The sequence below is a fragment of the Notamacropus eugenii genome, chromosome 6 (genome assembly GCF_028372415.1).
Source record: "Notamacropus eugenii isolate mMacEug1 chromosome 6, mMacEug1.pri_v2, whole genome shotgun sequence".
NCBI lineage: Eukaryota > Metazoa > Chordata > Mammalia > Diprotodontia > Macropodidae > Notamacropus > Notamacropus eugenii.
Genome location: NC_092877.1, coordinates 291,625,073 through 291,644,583, shown reverse-complemented (window position 1 = coordinate 291,644,583; position 19,511 = coordinate 291,625,073). Strand labels below are relative to the sequence as shown.

At 37.8% G+C, this 19,511-nt stretch overlaps 1 protein-coding gene across 2 annotated transcripts in view; it reads left to right on the top strand.

The window, feature by feature from the left end:
* The window catches only part of VWA8 (von Willebrand factor A domain containing 8), a 442,786-nt gene that overhangs the window by 316,968 nt on the left and 106,307 nt on the right, over nucleotides 1-19,511 (top strand). For both annotated transcript variants that reach the window (XM_072617119.1, XM_072617120.1), the window contains one exon: nucleotides 3,235-3,436. In XM_072617119.1, coding sequence (XP_072473220.1) covers nucleotides 3,235-3,436 — 202 coding nt within the window. The remainder of the gene's footprint in view (nucleotides 1-3,234; nucleotides 3,437-19,511) is intronic.

Below are 19,511 nucleotides of genomic sequence, written 5' to 3'. Positions count from 1 at the left end.
CATGATTCTCAGCCTTATAAAATCACTCAGAGACTATTGGTCTGCAGTATTAACTATTGGTCTAGCTGTCTGCAACACCAGCCATCCAAGATCCGTTGGATACACTGCACATTTTTCCAAAAGGTATCCAGGCTAATTTCCTCTTCTTCCTCTGTTCGGAGAACAGCTCACCTGTCCAAGGATGGGGGAGTGGAGCAGGGAAAGGAGTAGAGCTGTGATTGTCTTTGGGTAAGAACCTTCTGGTGGAGAAGTTCCCTTTGCTACAGTTTGTTTCTTCATTGTAACTACTGTTTTTCACTTGGAGATCTCAGATGACCCATTGAGTCTCCATGTCAGCTTAGTTGTCAAGTTTTATCCTTTCCACCTCCTCTATATCTCATATCTATTACTTTGTTGCTGCTCACACCCAACTGTCCAACCTGTTGCAGTGGTCTCTTAATTTGGCTGCCTGTGCTGTGTCCAGTCACTTCCTTCTCCAATCTGCCCTTCACACAGCTGCCACTGTGATATTCCTAAAGCACAAGTCTATATCATTCCCCTCCTCAAGCTTCAGTAACTACCCATTACCTTTCTGATAAAATGCAAATTCTTTGGCATTTAAAAGCCTTCCCAGGCAGGTTATAACTTATTTTTTACCCTTTAAATTCTGAACTTAACTAACACCAAATAAAATGAACATTTCCATATACATTGTGGAACAGGAGATGCTTATATATGAAACTGTAAGTCTCTGTTATGTGATTTGTAAGGGTAGCAAGTGAAAGATAAAATGACTGAGGAAACAAAGACTGGAGCTTCTGAGCATTTCTATTTATTAAGCAATGCATGGCAATTGTCTAATAAATTCGGGCGGGGCCCCTTCCTTATCTTAGGGATGGACCCTGAAAACGAGGGGAGAAGACCAGTTAATTAAAAGGAAACAATACAACATTAGGCAATCATATTTCTAATTAGATGAAAATTGGGAACTTTCCAAGTTGGGAGTGGGAGAATAAACATGTATAATTGCCTGAAATTAGAAAAAAAGAGGTGTCCTGCTTCCGAGTGTCTGTGAACAATCAAAAGAACATGGAGACAATAACTGATTGATCAGTACAAAGTAAATTTTCAGATAAGACATATGGATTTCTTGAGATGTAGAATTGTGAGAAAACTCCTTACATCAATCTTTGGATCTAACTGGGTTTGGTCAGCATAATCTAGGTCCTTAGTGTAAGGTCTCTAAACAGCTTCCTGGTCATGCAGAGCTGGATTCAAACAATGCAATAAGGTTTTCTCTCATTTCCCATAAGGATAAAGTTTTTTCACAAGATAGAAGTTGGACAAGACCCGTAACTGAATAGAAATGGAATTGACATAGTTCCAAGATTGAGTCACAAGATAGGGTCAGTATGGTTCATTCAATTTCCACAGTTAACAACCTACTGTCCTACTCTCCTCAGTTCCCTCGTAAGTATATAATAATTTCAACATGTCTGATTCCTTCTGACTTTCATTCTTTTCTGTTGGTGGCACAGAGGGAAAGGCAGGAGAGAACTCTATCCCATCCCTTTCACTAACCTCCCTCCCCAACAAATTTTGGGGGAAAAAAACTTGTAACAAATGGGCCTAGTCAAGCAAAGCAAATTTCCTCATTTATCATGTCCAAAAATATATATATTTCATTCTGTATGAAGTCCCTCACCTCTTTACTAGGAGTAGGATAATATACTTCATCATTGATACACTGGAATTGTGATTGAGTATTGCATTGGTTGGAGTTTTAAGTCTTTCAAAGTTGCATTTTCTTACAGCATTTTCATGGTTATATAAATTGTTCTGGTTCTGCACGTTTTACTCTGTATCCATTCTTGCAAATCTCAAGTTTCTTCAAAATCATCCTTTTCATCATTTCTTATGGGTCAATAATACTCCAGTACATTCATGTACCTTAATTTGAAATGTTCATCCATTTCCCAAATTTTAAGCATCTCCTTAGTTTCTCATTCTTTGCTATAACAAAAAGAGTTGCAGTAAATATTTTTTACATATGGATACTTTTCCTTTTTATTTGATTTATTTGGGATATACCCCTAGGAGTAGTAGCTCTGGATCAGAAGTATGTACAATTCAGTGACTTGAGGGGACTTATTTCCAAATTACTTAACAGAATAGCTGAACCAATTCAATTCACAACTCTAATAACAATGAATTCAAACAGGCAAATTACATTTTGCTGATAGGTACTCAGACAGTGAAATAATATCAATAGCTAACATACACTGAATAATATCTTATCTAAATACTTGGAGGAAAAATTGATCAGTTTATAGGAAGAAATATATAGTAAATGTATAGTAATTGGAAATGTCATTATATGTCTTGTAGACCTGAACACATCTGACAAAAAGATAAGTCAAGAAAAAGGGTAAGAACCTGAATAAATTTTTAGAAAAACATCTGTGGCAATTATTGTAGAATGACATGGTTATAGAAATTGACCATAAATTAGGGCATTAAAACCGCACCAATAAATGTAGAAAAGAAAAAACTAAATACATCCTTGTTGACTACAAGGCAGTAAAAATTATATCCAATAAAGGGTCTTTGAAGAAAGGATTAAAATGAATTAGAAACGAATACTGGAAATCAATCTGGAAGAAATTAGGTTTATACTAACATTTCACACATATGCCAACATAAGCTCCAAAGAGATATATGACCTAGGTATCCAAAGTTATATCTTAAACCAACTTGAAGAGCCAGGAAGAGAATACTTTTCACAACTACAGAAAAAAGAGTGGTTCATGATCAAAGGATTCAGTCCCATCCATTTCTTCATGACTCCATCCACTGCACCATCTAGCTGCCCTAATCAAAGGATAAAAAGGATCAAAGAAGACAAAAGACAAGTTGTAATTATACAAATGTAACAAGAGTGTGCTAGCTTACACTCTCAGAGCAGTTCTTGCTGCATCACCTTCTTACGCTCTAGGAGGTTACTCTGGGAGGTTGGTATCTGTGGGCATCTCTACTGCCATTTGATGCTCATGTACCTACTGTCTGGGTTCATTCCACTGTTAGGGGGCCAGTGACTAACACTGTAGTTCCTCTTAATCACTTAACATCTATTGGCTTTTTACAATGGAATTTTTACTTCAAAGATTTAATAAAAACATACAAACATTTCTTCTGGTATTACTATTCTCATTTTACTGTTAAGGTTATGTTGCATTTTGGTTGTTTTTTTTCCAGATCAGCTTCTCTCTCTCCATACACAACATGGCTCTCTACTGTTTCAGACACAGACGCCCTGATTGCTGAGTGGGGCAAAGGTGGTGTTGTTACTGTTGATATGGGAGGCACTGTCAGGCTTTGGGAAACTGGACTTGAGCATCTGCAGCGGTCTCTTCTGGAATGGAAAAACATGATTGGGCAAGAAGAGAAAGCTGTACAGGTAACATCAATTTGTAAAATCTCAGGAGAGAATGGCACAATGGTGTTGAAAAACTCTAGCCAGATAATTGAAGTTTTTAGAATGTAACTACTAGAGAAAAACAGCAAAAGAAGCTTTTATAGACATTTATGGTGAAATGTTGAATATTTTTTTCTTTAGCTATTTAAATAAATGGCTTCTCATGTTACAACACATAAAATCTTGTAGGAGTTATTCCCTTTTGCAAAAGCCTATTTACTGGAACCACTTTTATAACAGCCTTACTGTTTTTAATGCTATTACTGTAAGCATTCTGTAGGTGCCACCCTGGGAATCTGAGAAACTAGGCATCTATATGCATCTGATTTCTTATCTAAAAACAAAGCCAGCGTCTGTAGCAGAGACATAGTTTGCCAGCCCCCTTGTTTCAGAATAGCAGAAGTCCTACAATTCTAATAACAAAGCACCTAATGCCACAGTGAAAATAGGTGTGGGAAGACTGTCATCAAAAATAAAGGTAGAGCTAATAATGAAATAAAGAAATGAGTCAGACAGCCCAATCTAGTTCCCCTCTATATGTAATTTGAAGAATCCAAGAAGCTACCTATGTATTTTCCCAAAAGAGCACCCCAGAGTAGAGAGGAGCTACCAAGAATGAGTGATTCATTTGCAGTTTAATTTCTTTCACATTTATAAATGCAAGTTCTCAGTTAAAATGATGTTTTCGTGTAGTAAAGGCAAAGCAATTTCCTGCCAGCCATGTTGTTCTGCAACATATAAATTGTTAGGTAAAGATGTTATGAGTCACAGTTCTACAGCCTGTTCCTTTGAGCTCTGATTAATATATATATATATTTAAAGAAATATTATATTTATGTAATTGTTAAAGAAATATTACATATATTTCTTTAACAGTTTTTATGGATCATCATAGAGGAGAAATAAATGAATATGTTCTGTCTGAACCATAAATGCTCTTGTCTTCTAATTTTGTAGCAGTATCCTGAACATTATGAAGGAAAATAAACCAAGCAAGATACTTTGAAATTAAGATGCCATTGTATATGTTACTGCATGTACGTTACAGCTGCTGGCTAAGCATTAGCAGATCCCCTAGGAAAAATGATTAGTAGATTCATTCATTGGAGTTCTGTTTGCATTTTATTTTTGTAATTCTAATCTTTATTTTTTAATCAAACTCCTGTGTCTTGGAGTAATTGGAGCCTGATAACACAGGATGCTATTTTTTAATTTTTGCAAGATTTCCTGAATTTATATGTTATAGAAAATGAGCCAATCAATATTTTCAAATACTTATGAAGAAGGTTAAGGATGTCATTTAAAGTTATGCTTCGCCATAATTGTAAAGCAAACTTTTTTCATAAATGAACTCTCTTCTTTAGAGTTGTAAGCGTTTATCCCTCTATGGGGATTTTAGCCATGCATGTACATGCAAACACTGTGGTGAATGGGGCTAGTTGGGATCCAAAGGTTATTTTCTTTTAAAATATCACATTCTGAATTTCTGAAGACACAGCTGGCACCAGCTTATTAATTTGGTATGTATGAGTAAAGTATGAGTTGAAGTCCCCAGATGAAAGGAGGGAGAGGCTTGAAGAGAGGAAAGGTTTGGAACAGCTGTTGTGATGAGTGTGATAGAGAATCAATCAAGTAGGAATGGAAGGATTAATTTGCTGCAAGGAAGGTACAGCCAAGATTAGATAATATGAATATGTTGTGGATCCAGTCCACCTGTTTGCATATGCTCTCACAGTTCTATTCAACAGCATATGAGCAGATATGAAGGAAGAAGATTGTGGGTGGAGAGAGCAAGATGTAGTCTGTGACAGCACAGTGAAACAAGGCATTTGAGAGTAGAGAGAATTGTAGAGTTGAGTTGGTTCACTGAGGGATCAAGATTGGGAGGGGAGGAGAGTGTGATGGCTTGGGAAAGCTCTGAGAGGTAGAGGAATTGGAAGTCACAAGAGGTTGGAGAATAGGATTGGGCTAGGAAGGAATATGGAGGGACGAAATGATAGGGTGTTATAATCAGATAAAGGAAATTTATTCTTTTCTAGAATGGAGTTCTAGATTATAGAAGCAGGACGCTTGTGAGTGATGGAAAAAGTCATCCCTGTGTGTGGCAGAGGTAAAATGGAGGAGTAAGCCATAAAAAACGGAAAGTCAAGGACATGTACGGTATATTGGAGTCCCCTGGTGTGAGGGCAGAAATTCGTTGAGGGAGGAGAGAGTGCCTGGTAGGAGTAGATAGCAGTCATAAAGTCTGAATAGAGACGTCTTCAGAGGAGGAGAGATTGTTTAAGTAATTTCTGTAGAAGAAGGCATGAGGGAGCAAGTAATGTTGTGACTACATTTTAGGATTCAGCAAGGGCATACGGGAAAGGTGGCTTAATGACACAGGCTACGGGGAAGTTATGTCTCAGAACCAGAAACGTAAGGAGTCTGAGAGGAAGATCTCTAACATGAAGAGGTTTGTTATTTTCAGAGTGGGATTTTTAAAGAATAGCTGAAGGAGTGGGCAGATATGGAGTGGGGTAATATAGGGGCAAGTATGTAGAATGTTCAAGATCTCATCAGTGCCTCACACTCCTTCACCCAGGGGCACTTAACTTAGGAACATAGAGCCTTACACTTGGATTTTCAAAAATCAACTGCACAAACATAGCATAGGGGAAATATGTGAAAATGACCTGGTTTGAGTGTATTTCAAGAAAATATTCAACTCCTATGACTTACTCCTCCATTTTACCTCAGTCATACACAGGGATAGTCACAGCAGTTATTTTATTTTAGTCATAGTTAATATATAGTGTCAGACTGCATTAACCAAGGCACTGTGTCTGTGGTGAGAATGATAATCACACTGTATTTTGTTCTGGTCAGATGACATCTAGAGTGTTAAGTTCAGATCTGAGCAGAAGTACCCTGAAGCCGGAGCAGTGCAGAAGAGGATGAACAGGACAGTGAAGGGACTGAGAGGGGATCATGCTTTATGTAAAAACCAGAAGAAGTAATCACTGACTTTAGCCTAGAGAAGATTTAGGATGAAACGTAGCTATCTTCCAGAATTCAAAGGGCGGTCATGTGGAAGATGCATTAGATGTATTCTTTTTCATCCTGCAGAGCAGAAGTAGGAACAGTAGATGGAAACTGATATGAAGTAATTTTCCATTCTATATAAGGGAAGATTTCCTCATACCTAGAGGGATCCACAAGTGGAACAGGCCGCTCTGTGAGGTAGCAAGTTCTCCAGCCCTGGAAGTTTCCAAGCTGAAGCCGAAAGGCTTCAGTAAGGGTTGGGTAAGGCATCATGGTGCCTTGGAATCACTCTTAACTGATACCTGCTAGTTGTGGGACCCTAGATAAATCATTGTATTCCTCTGAGTCTCAGGTTTCTCATCAGTAAAATGAGGGAGACAATAACACATTCACAAACTTCCTGGGGTTCTTGTGAGGAAAGCCCATTGTGCTTTAAAATAACGATCATGTGTGGTGGTGATTATTCCTCTTATTATTTCTATTATCTTGTGGTAGAGGACAAACCTATTTAGCTGTTTGTCTGTGGGAATAAATGACATAGGAGGAAAATGAATTTTGCCACTGAATGATTCTCTGTATGTGTGTGTATTATCTACCTTAGATAAATTTACAGAGACCAGTTGTGACCATGTATTCTTATTTGGGGAACTGGCAGGATTGGTTGGCTAATCTTGGTTTGTAAATTGTTTGTGCTTTATTTACATCCTGTCTTTCTTAGTATATCATTAATGATGGGCTGTACAGCACACTTTATTTCTTCTATTTAGATGAGCTGATGTTGTTATTTAAAAGGATTCTAAAGACAATGCTAACTAAAATGGGATTCTTGCAATAACAAGTGATATTTGGTAGGAAGGCAAGTCCTTTTCTACATGTCTCCCTATCTTGGATCTCTGAGCCATTCTTCATTTAGAGAAGCTTCTGTAAGCACAAACGAGTTCCTGTTGGGGAGTTTAGCAAATGCCTTTCATAGGAGTCATGAGAAAAGAAAACAGTTTTCTAATAGCACACTTGTGTTGTTATTTATTACATGGTGAAGTCAGCAGCTTTTACTATTACTGGCAGAGTAACACGCTCACCATCTAGTGGACGAATAATTGTATTTTATATAAGGGAATTTTAAAGCAGTTGTTTAATACACAGGCAGGCAGGCAAAGGAAGACTTTGGAGATGTTAGCTAGTCAAAAAATAAGGAGAAGGAGCACCAGGAATATGGGTGGTGACTTGGTATGACCATGGGACCTTCTTTCAGGGAATGACAGAAAAGACTCATCAGGATCAGGCAGCATCAGATACCAAAGAAAATAACTTGTTCTGGAGCTAGAGGACCTGGGTTCAGATCCCACCTCTGATGTTTACTTTATGTGTGCCCTTGAGCAAATCAATAAGTCCCAACCCTCGACATCAGTTTCTTCATCCACAGAATGAATGGGTTGGATTAGATGGTCTCTGAGGTCCTTTCCAACTCTAGATTGATGATCCTGTGAGCCTAAGAATGTTCTTCCCCATCCCTGGTTTCACAGCATTTTGGTAAGTAAGCTGCATGCTTGAATACGTAGTGTCAGGTTAATGACTTATAGTATCTGCTGTGCTTCAGCTTTCTAGAGTTACCAACCTTGAATCCATTGGTGATTTAAATTTCCACTTTAGTTTAAGAGATTCTTTGTGTTTTTAATGGATTCAGATTCCACAAGAGGATTAATCAGTAGTAATATGTCATGGGAATGGATGGTAAGAAACGTGTTTTCCTGTAATTTAGAAAACCTTTAGAGCAAATTAAATTAGATTATTGTCACAATACAAATCTAAAAACCCCTTATCAAGGACTTCCAGTATCATCTCAGGACCAGGGGGGAGGGGCAAGAAACTGTGCTGAGTGGTTTTGGGGATTCTCAAGGAAGAAACTCCCATTACCGATACTAAATTTTTTTGCATATTCCGAGAGTTTACTGGGACGTTAAGAGATTAAGGAACTTGTCCGTTGTCAGGACTTGAAGCAAGATCTTCCTGATTCAGAGTTCAGTTCTGTAGCCATTACTACACACTGCTTATCACCCCTCCTCTTCCCCGAAAAGGAGTTTGAGCTCTATAGTTTTCATTTATTTTTAACCAAAAAAAATCAAACTTCCCTCCCCCTACCACTGTTTCCTTTGTCAAATAGAAGAAAACAAAAAACAAAACTTTTGTAATAAATTTGCATGGTCAAGCAAAAGAAATTTCAGCATTGTCTGTGTTGAAAATAAATTTATATATATATATATATATATATATATATATATATATATATATATATATATATATATATATATATATTTCATTCTGTACCATTAGTCTGTCACCTCTCTGTCAAGAGATGGGTAATAGGTTTCATCATGACTTCTCTGGAAACATGATTGATCATTGCAGTGATCAGAGTTTTTAAGTTTTTCAAAGTTTTGGTTTGGGGGAGGAGGGTTGTCTTTATAGTATCATTATTGAATACATTTTTCTCCTGGTTTTGCTCACTTCGCTATACATCACATTATACAAGGCTTCCCAGATTTTTCTAATACCATCCTTTCATCTTTTTTTATAGCATAGTATAACTATTACATGCATACACCATAATCTGTTGAATTTCATGTTTTCAGAATCATGGCTTTGTCACTCTAAACTCTTCCAAAGTGTCTTCCCTTGTGCCTATGAAAAATGTGTTTTTTTCATAATTACCTTAACATCTTTCTTCTCTCTTCTTATTTCCCCTGGTCTCTGATAAAGAAATGGAATTTTTTCTTGGGTACCATCTTCTCCAACATCTTCTCCATCTTCTCTTTAAACACTTTCTCTCTCTCTTTCTCTCTCTCCCTCCCTCCCTCCTTCTCTCTCTCTTATGTACTAGATTCCTCCCCTCTGCCTTCAAATATGCCCAAATCTCTCTTCCTTAAAAATCCAGACCAGACCAATTCTTCAAGTTATAGTCCTATATTGCTCCTCCTTTTCATAGCCAAACTCCTTGAGAAAGCTGTCTATACTAATAGCCTATATTTTCTTTCCCCTCAATCATTCCTCCACCCTTTGCAATCTTTCCTTCAATCTCATCGCTCAAGGAGCTCCTGTCTACAACGTTACCAACAGTCTCTTAGTTCTCAAATGTGATAGTCTGTGCTTGGTCCTCACCTTTAATCTGTCTGCTGCATTTGATACTGTTACCCACCCTTTCTTCCTGGGCATTTCCCCCTTCATGTTTTTGTGACATGAGTCCTTCCAGGTTCTAGACACATTGCTGGTTCATCATCTATATTGTTCTTAATTGCAGATGTTCCCCCAAGGTTTTGTATTAAATTCTCTTTTCCCTCTATACTTTTTTGCTTGGTAGCCTCATCAACTTCTATGGGTTTATTTATCATCTTTATGCAGATGACTCACATATGTGTGTATATATGTGTGTATATACATATACTGAGTCTCTCCAACTCTTCAGTTCCGTATCACCAGCTGCCTATTAGACATTTCAAATTGGATATCCCTGAGACATCTCAAATTCAACATTTCTCAAACTGAACTCTTACTTTCCCCCAAACCCTTGCCTCTCTCATATGTTTCTTGTTCTGGCAAAGACACTACCATCCTTCTAGTCTTCCAGGTTGTTAACTTCAGCATTATTCTTAGCTCTTCACACTCTATCTCCCCACATATTCAGTCAGTTGCTAAATTTTGCTATTTCTACTTCTCCCACGCCTCTTGCCTGTGACCCCTTGTCTCCACTCACACAGTTGCCACCTTCATTCAGGCTCTCATCACCTCTTACCTCGATTATTGCAAGAGCCTCTTCCTTGGTCTCCCTGCCTCAAGTCTCCCTCTACTCCACGCTGTCCACCCCTTGCTGCCAACCAAGTGACTCCCCTACTAAACCAATCCCAGTGGCTTCCAGTTGCCTTCAGGATAAAATACAAGTATCTCAGTTTAAGTTATAAAGACTTGCACAGCAAGCCTACAGTGTAACTTTCCAGTCTCATTTTTGCACTTTTCAGTCAGGCTAAGCTTCTTTGTTTCTCCCACATGAAGCCCGTTTTCCATTCCCCATTTCCCATCTCAGTATCTTGACATTGACTCACCGACCCAGAACTCGTTCTCTCCTCACCGCGCCTCTTGGGGTCCCTGGTTTCCCTACAGTTCAGACATCTACCACATGAAACCTTTCTTGACCCCTTCAGCCTCAGGTGCTCTGCTTCGTATTTATTCACTTCATGTTTATGTTGTATATATTCTTATTTGTAATTGTCTTCTTCCCTTTTTTAACGTAGACTCCTTGTCAAAGGGATTATGTTATTCTTTGTACTTGTATCCCCAGTATCTTGCAGAGTCCTGACACATAGCAGGTGCTTAATAAAAGTTTGGTGAGGATTGATTGACTTGGTTACATTTAGAATTCTTCCAAGTCATTTGAGGCAGCACTTTAGGTTTTTCCCTCAAACATCAGGTACTGTCTCCATAAGATTCCTAATGGCCATTATTCTGGTATATATTAAAAAAAAACTGAAAAATCTATAGTTCAGATTTTCTTCCACATTTACCATAAATAGACCATAGACCTAATCTGGCATAATATTATAAGCATTCTCTTCTTGGGGTATTTTAAAAGGTTCTTCCATAAACACACACTACTTCAAAAAAAGAATGAGCTAGAAAAGATGGCATCATCTTGTGTCTTATTCATCTTTATCTCTCTCACAGTGTCCTGCACGTTGCAGGTGCTCAGACATTAATATATAAGTGAATGAATATGGAATGAAAAAAAGTTTTTAAAAGTTCTTTTTTAGAAAAACATCTAATACTGCTGCTGTTCTCCTTGGTATTTTCACTAAGGCATACCTCTTTCCCAGTTTAAACCTGCCCATGTTTAGTTTCCTTGGGGCCCTGGGGGAGTGTGGAAGCAGGATATTTCAAATTTTGAAATCCACTAAATTATATTCGCAGTGCTGCATTCATTCAGTTTTTCATTATAGTGGCTGTTATCAGTTCTCTCTGAGTCTGGCTCTCTGGATGAGCATGTGATTTAAAGATAATAGTCTGCAGTTAACTTTTGACTCCTAAGTCAGTAAATCTGAAAGAACACAATATCCTGATTCTCTTATTCCAGGTCAGAGAAGAGTTTTTATAAAGCTATGGGTGATAGCTCTACACAGAATATCTCTCCTCCCATGGGTTAAAAAGATCTATTTGTGTCTCCAGAAATTCTCTTGAGGTCAAAACAACCTCTCATTTGTCATTTTCCCGTACATCTCTCAGATATACTTGGGTGAGGCTTGTCTGTACAGTGACATGTGGACTGGGGGAGCAGAGGAAGAAGCAGGAAAGTAGGGATCAAGTGAGTTTTCCCTCATTTAGAAATTTGTTAATTTGCTAAGTACTTAGTGCAAAGTCCCATGCTGGATGCTGTTTAAAATATATTTCCCTGTACCACCTGAAAGAGTGACTAAAAAAGCTGGTCATTAGATATTTAAGCTCAGGATATAAGAAAATTATCAGATGTCCTCTGTGAAAATGCAGTGTCCTGAGAAGATGCCTCTTTAAGCCTCTGTTGAGTGCATTTAGGGTTCCTTGTGGAAGATTGTGACAGCTGTATGAGAGCAAGATCCAGGAGGAATAAGATATAACTGCAATGAGGCACATTCCTAAAGACGGTGGAGGGGAGGGGGGAACATATTCAAAAGGTAAGGGATTTCCAATGGAAATTATTGGCTCCTGCCATTACACCAACCATCAACTGTAAATGAATGAAACTATGGTTCAACCAGGACTGCAGTTGTAGAAAACAGGAGAGGAAGTGCTACGTATGTATTTTTTCTCTCTCATTTACACTCTATAGACGTAGTATGTAAATAGTCATTTGCATAATGTCTTTCCTATTTGAATGAACCCCTTGAGACCAAGGACTCTGATTTTGCCTTTCTATCTACTGGTCTTAATACAGTCGTAAATAATTAATAAGTGCTTGTTGATTGATTGATAGTGTGCCTGGTAGATCCAAAAGGAGTCAGGTACATATTTTTATAACCTGGAAATATTCTGTGACTGTATCTGGAGTAAGCTAATGAGAATAGCATAGAAGAAAAAAGAGAAAATGCATTTATTGCAATTCTATTTGTATTTTTTTTTTTGCTTATTCAAACTAAATATCTTCCTCCATTACAGTTATTAATGCTTCTCAGTGAATGATCATGTGTTTATGTTTCTGTGTTGGAATATCATAAGTTTTATATTTTGAGGAGTTTGCAGTTCAGTCTTTACCAAATGATCTTGTTTCACAATATAGTTAAAAAGGCGAATTACTCAGTTATTTTTTGGTTATTACAACCCATAAAACAGAGAACTGTAATGGTAACTCTGATTAATTTCTCATTTTCTTCATTATAGTGTACTTAGTATCTGTTCTGTGTTAACCATACCCTAGATACTTAGATCTATGATAACACTGTGGGAATACTCTTTCTGTTAGTGCAGATTTCAGTCCCTCCATGGCTTATTATACTGGGCAATTCACACTCTTTTTTGTCCCTAAATTGCCCGTTGAAGATCCACCCGATGCACTAGAGGCTTTCCTTCATACCATTTAATATTGTGGGACTACCGTAGTGCCACATGGGGTATCTTACGCAGTGGTGTCCAACTCAAGAAGAAGTATTGGCTTTAGAAAACCACAATTTAGCACTCTAGTAAAGGAGACAATATGTAAACAAATATATTCAGAGCAATCTATATACAGGATAAATAGGAAATAATTAACAGAGGGAAGGCACTGGAACTAAGAGGAGATGAGAGAAGGCTTTCATAAAAGCAGGAATTTTTCCTGGTACCCGAAGGAAGCGAGGGAGGTCAGTATACAGAGCTGAGGAAGGAAAACATTCCATACATGGGGGACAGCCAGAGAGGAGCCAAGAAATGGAGCGTCTTGTTCAAGGAATAACCAGGAGGCCAGTGTTGCTAGATTGAAGAATATGTGGGAGTAAGATATAAGAAGACTGGAAAGGAAGAAAGGGGCCAGATTTTTAAGAACTGCAAAAGCCAAAGAAAGGATTTTATATTTGATCGTGGAGGTAGTAGGAAGCTACGGGGCACAGTGGATAGAGTGCTGGGCCTGAAGTCAGGAAGTTTCATCTGCTTAGACACTTAGTAGCTGTGTGAAGCTGGGCAAATCACTTAACCCTGCTTGCCTCAGTTTCCTCATCTGTAAAATGATCTGGAGGAGAAAGTGACAAACAACTCTAGCATCTTTGCCAAGAAAATCCCATACAGGATCACAAAGAGTCAGATGTGGCTGAAACTACTAAACAACAAAATAGTTGGTTGAATAGAGCAGTGACATGACCAGGCCTGCTCTTTAGCAGAACTAAATGAGGTGAATTGGAATGAGTAAAGCTTGAGGCAGGGAAATGAACCAGCAGGCTCTTGCTGGTTCCCTGTACCTTATTCAGGTATAAGATGAAGACAGGCTGCACACCAACTTGGGAGCAGTGTCAGAAGAGAGAAGGTGTGCGCAAGAGATGTTGTGAAGGCAGAACTGACAGGACTTGGCAGCAGTTTAGACATGGGGAGTCAGAGAAAGTGAGCAGTCAAGGGTGACTCCTAGATTGTGAGCTTGGGTGATGAGGAAAATGGTGGTCCTCTCCACAGTAACTGGGAAGTGTATGTTGGGGCAAAGATAACATTTGGTTTTGAACATGATGAGTTTAAGATGTCTCCAGGGCATCGAGTTTGAGGTGCCCAGTAGACAGCTGAAGATGTGGGGCTGGAGGTCAGGAGAGAGGTTAGCGATGATAAGTAGATCCAAGAGTCACCCAGTAGTTGTGAATTGCATTTGCTCATGCTTCTCTAAGTTCCATGTGGCATCTTGAAGTTTACATTCAGCTCCTATTAATATATAAACTGATACTGGATGAAACAAGGGCAGTTTGGGAGGAGGAAAGGTTGTCATATCCCAAAATAATAGGAAGGGCCTGTAGAGATTACCTAACCCAAAAATCTTAATTTTACAGAGACAAAAACCAAGACCCAGAAAATTTAAAAGACTTTCCCAAGGTCACATGGGTAGTAATGCTTCTGAGAGTAATCCAGTAAGGATTATTATGCTTATTATTGAAAGAATGAGGTCTGCAAATTTATACTGTAACATTGAAGTTTAAAATTATGAGCTACACTGGTCGTAATTCCAACCCACCCTTGGAATCCTATGATGTCATTGCCATAATTTAAAGTAAGGTTATGACTGAACAATAAGTGATCAGTTCTTTATAGCTGTAGAACTTCTGGCAAGAATTTGGCGAGAATTGTTGGAGGGCCCTAATAAAATCATCACGAACTAAAATAAACCTCTAGTAGAAGTCTTATTATTAGTGTCATCAAATCATGACCTAATAGTACCCGTTGTCAGACTTGATGTTCAGCTATTATTGGTTTTATTTGTTATCCTTTTGGAAGAAAATTTTGCCAGTTCTAAAAAAGAAATTGAAAATAGTCCTTGCTTAAACTTGGCAGCTTGAAGAAAATCAGGAAATCAAAGTTATGACAGTAATCAATAGAAGGTTGAGATCTTCAGCCTTGTTTTAAAAAGTACAACTTAATAAGAACAGAGGAAAATCAAAAATTTTGTTATAATTTTGCATTAACTCTAAGAACAGTGGAATAGCAAGTTGAATTTAGAATGCCTCTGTTAAATAGAATAGAGTAAATAGAATTTTGAAAAGTTTTCTCTTCTCATTTTCTGTTTCGTAATAAGGACACTGCCTGAATTAGTATACCTGTATTCCCATTAGAAGTATGTTATTTCATTTTTTGTTTTCCCAGTTAATAATTCATCAATATTAGTGTCAATAAATAGGGGTCTCAATGATATTTTAATAATATGGATAGAGATAAATCACCTCCTCTCATTAAGTCATTTATTACTACTAAGGTACCCATTTAAGCCAAACAAAAAAAAATTCAGAAATTATTTCACATTGTGCTGGCACAAAATCAGCTATTTACCTTACCCTTTCTGGTTAGGATTTTCTAGTAATAACATGAGCACATGGTAACATCAATGCAAGACATTTTAAATTCCCCTTATGGTCAAAATGAACATGGTCAGAAAAGAGAGGAACAAAAAATCCTAACCTTTTACATTGTATTTTGAGTGTAGGGAGTTCGTAAAATCAGAAAAGGATCTAGGTATGTCTCCTAGAATTGTTAAACTCCAAAATGAGGACAGGGTGCATCTCAGTCCACAGGGATCATTTGGATGGGTGAGTATTTAGATGGAATCATTACCATTACACTGCTATTGGTGATTCAGGGAAAGCCATATTCCAGTCTATCACTAGTCTCTTTCAAATGGTCACTTGGCTCTTAAGCAATCAAGTTTTCAGAGGAATTTTACTTTTTCAAGTCAGTCAGTGACACAATTCCTTTTGCATGGCACTATCTCTATGCGTAGAGAACAGCAGACATTTCTGTGCCAAACAAAAGAACCATTCTCCTTGAAAAGATAATACCCTCCAAAGTGTTGGCCTCTGAAGGAGATAGCAGTTATGGAAAGAAGTGAAGTGAATTTCTAGAGTTCTCTATGGTAGAACAATACAAAATACACTGAAAAGAGAAAAGGAGTTTGGGGGGGAAGGAACATTCCATACAAAATTTGTGTCACAGTTATTGGAGTACAGCATGTTATGGTGAAAAGTTAATTAGACTTGGAGGCAAGATCTGCTTTGAGTCCTAATGATTCTGCTCTTAATTAAGTCATTTAACCACCATGAGCCTCAGTTTTTTCATTGATACAGTTAGCATGAGAATATTCCACCTCTATTACAGTGTTATTATGAAAAATGTGTTTTGCAAACTAAAGTCATTCTCCTTGTGGAACAGCACAGATTGAACCCCTTCTACAGGCTTCTAGTATAACAATATAGAAGCCACAAATGCTCTTTGCTTCCTTCGAAAAGCCTCTAAAAACCTTGGACCCCAGAAGAAAAGCTAGAGTATTATTGGTACAAAGCCCTTAACTGCCAGTCTTGGGTAAAAATTCCAATCTGAGCACAAAATCTAAGGGGATTGATTGGGTGAAGTCTGTCCCAGAAGAAACTGGTATTTCATTTGCCTAAGAGGCTCTAACTGCTCAGTTAGCAGCACACCCAAGATTACAGTTTAGCTAGTCAAGTATCAGGCTTTGTCTGTACAAGGAAAAAACCCTGTCAGAAATTGTAATATTTTTGAGAACAGGAGATTTTTAACAATAATTGCCTACATAAAATAAAAACTTATACTAGAAGCTCTTTGAAAGAGACTGATGCGATTGGCACGAATGAATGACCTGTCAACACCTCTCATGCACTGACAAAAATGTTCACCTATAAATCATAGCACGGTCATCCATTTGTAACTGAAAACACTGTCTAAGTTGGGGCAGGGCCTCCCTTTAATTCTATGCACCTTCCTCTTTCCAGTCTTTTTATACTTTACTCCCTCCAATCATTCTGTGACCCAGCTACACCAGCCTACTTTGCTGTCCCTCAGATACCACACTCCATCCCCATTCTCTGTGATTTTCCAGGCTGTTCTCTATACCATCCTTGGAAGACCAAATGGCACAAACACATGTTTAGCTACAGGAAAGCCTATGTTTGGGAAATAGCAATAATTAACTTTGACTGGATCGTAGGGGATAAGGAAAGAAGCCAAAGCTGATGAGGAAAGGAGGGGCCATTCTTCCTTTGAAAGACAATGAATTCTATGTTAAGGTTTTGGACTTTGTTCAGTACACTCTGGGGATGGACAAGTGTGAATTCTGAGGTTAGTGGGTGAGACATTGAATTTGGAGTCAGAAGACCTAGACTCAAGTTTTAGCTCTCCTGCTTGTCATTAATTTGACAAATTACATCTCTTCTCTGAGCCTCAGTTTTTTTCATTTGACCCTGCAACTTTTAACCTATATTTTTATGTAATATGATTATGATCTCCTGCTCTTCAATGCAATCTGGACATTAATTTGAGAAAGCATAAGAGAAAAGACTTGCCTTCATGTAAGAAGGGCCAGACGGTATCAGTTGACTGTGCAACAAGTCAGTGGTATGATTTGTCCTGTTTTTTGCTGTTTTCATCTTCTAACTCAGTCTAGGCTACATTAATAGACATATAGTGACCAGAACCAGGAACATAATAGTACTTTAATACATGCTAACTAGAACACATTTTGAGTAATGTCATTCAATTCTGGGCAGCACATTTACAGTAATGTATTCAATTCTAAGAAACTCTGAATAGCAGCCAAGAGAGGGCAATCAGAATGGTGAGGAATCTCCAAATCATGACAGATGAGGAGCTGCTAAAGAAACTAGTAATGTTCAGCCTGGAGAAGAATGATAGTGGAAGTGGACTCAGAGACCATCTGGCCCATATCACTTATAACATACTCACATGATCACTCAGAGTTTGCTTAAAGACCTCCAGTGAGGCAAAGAACCTCATCTTGTAAGGCTACTCATTCCATTCAGCCAGCTCGAATTGTTAGGAAGTATTTCCTTGCCTCAAGCCTAAATTTATTTCTTTGTTAATTTTGTTAACTATTGCTGTTAATTCTGCCCTTTGGCTCCAAAACCGAACATGACTATTCTCTCTTCCATGTGACAGGACTTAAAATACTTAAAGATAACTGTGATGACCTCCCAAAGTCTCCTGTTCTGGTCAAATTACTCAGTTCCTTCAAATGATACTCTTACACCTTGAATCCAAAACTTTTCACAACCCTGGTTGCCTTCCTCTGGATACTCTCCAGCTTACTGATGTCCCTATGTAAACATGGAGCCCAGAACAAAATACGATTTTTTAGGTATAGTCTGACTAGGGCAGAGAGTGCAACGTATCATCTTGTTCCTGGAAGTTGTTCCTCTCTTAAGGTAGCATAAAGTTGGCTATTATAACCCATAAGAGACATATATTGAGCATAAGAGAACAATTGAGGAGGAGATAATCTCTCTTCAAATATTTGAAGGGCTGTGCCATAATAGAAGAATTCAATTAGACTTATTCTGTATGGGTCTAAACAAGACCAGTGGATGGAATTTATAGGGGAGCAAATTTTGGCTCAATATTAAAAATAGCTTTTAACAATTTGAGTTGAAAAGTATTTTTAAAAAGTATTCAAGAAGAGGCTTTCAGTATTGTGGAGTGGATTCTTCATTGAGTAGAAAGTTGAATTTGATGACTTCTAAGATCCTTTAAAATTCTAAGATTCTGTGAAATACGTATATTTAGAGAGAGAGTGATATTTAGATTTATAGATATATAAATATAAATTATTCTCTTGCCTTCAACTCACTGTGAACTCTTAAATCTCTTAGAAAGGGGGTTTAAAGTCTTTCAATTCCATCATGTTTGCTATATTTATGACCCTTAAGTATGAATATTAAATACTGAAGTTCAACTCTCAAGGGTGTCATGTGGAAGTTTGCTTGAACAGCAGCATGGCATAGTAGATAGTCCAATTAGACTATCAAAAAGAAGAAAGTCAAAAAGAAGAGTCAAAAAGTCAAAAGAAGAGTCAAAAAGAAGAAAGAAGACCTGGACTCAACTTTCAGCTCAGATGCTGATGAGCTAACGTGCCCCCTGGGCAAATTATTGACCTCTCTGGGCATCAGTTTGCTCTTCTAAAAATTGAAGAGGATTAGACTCAATGATCTCTCCAGTTTCTTTAGCTCTAACTCTATGGTCCTATGAATTCTTTAGATCAGAGATCCTCCACTGTATAATTCTAAGTTTGAGAACACGTAATAAAGAAAAAGATTGTTAACAATCTAATAGAATCATCAGAGAGCACTCTCATTCTTGGCATTGTAATTACCTTTAGATTATAGTCTCCTTTAGGACAGGATTGTTGTCAGGAGTTAAGGAGCATCCCTCATAGCATCGTGCATATGTGTATACTTAGTAAATTGTATTTTATGATAATGCTGATACTGGTGATGTATCAAATCTCTTTGTTTTACCTCCCACTTCCTTCTTCCTCCTGCCTACTTACTTAGAG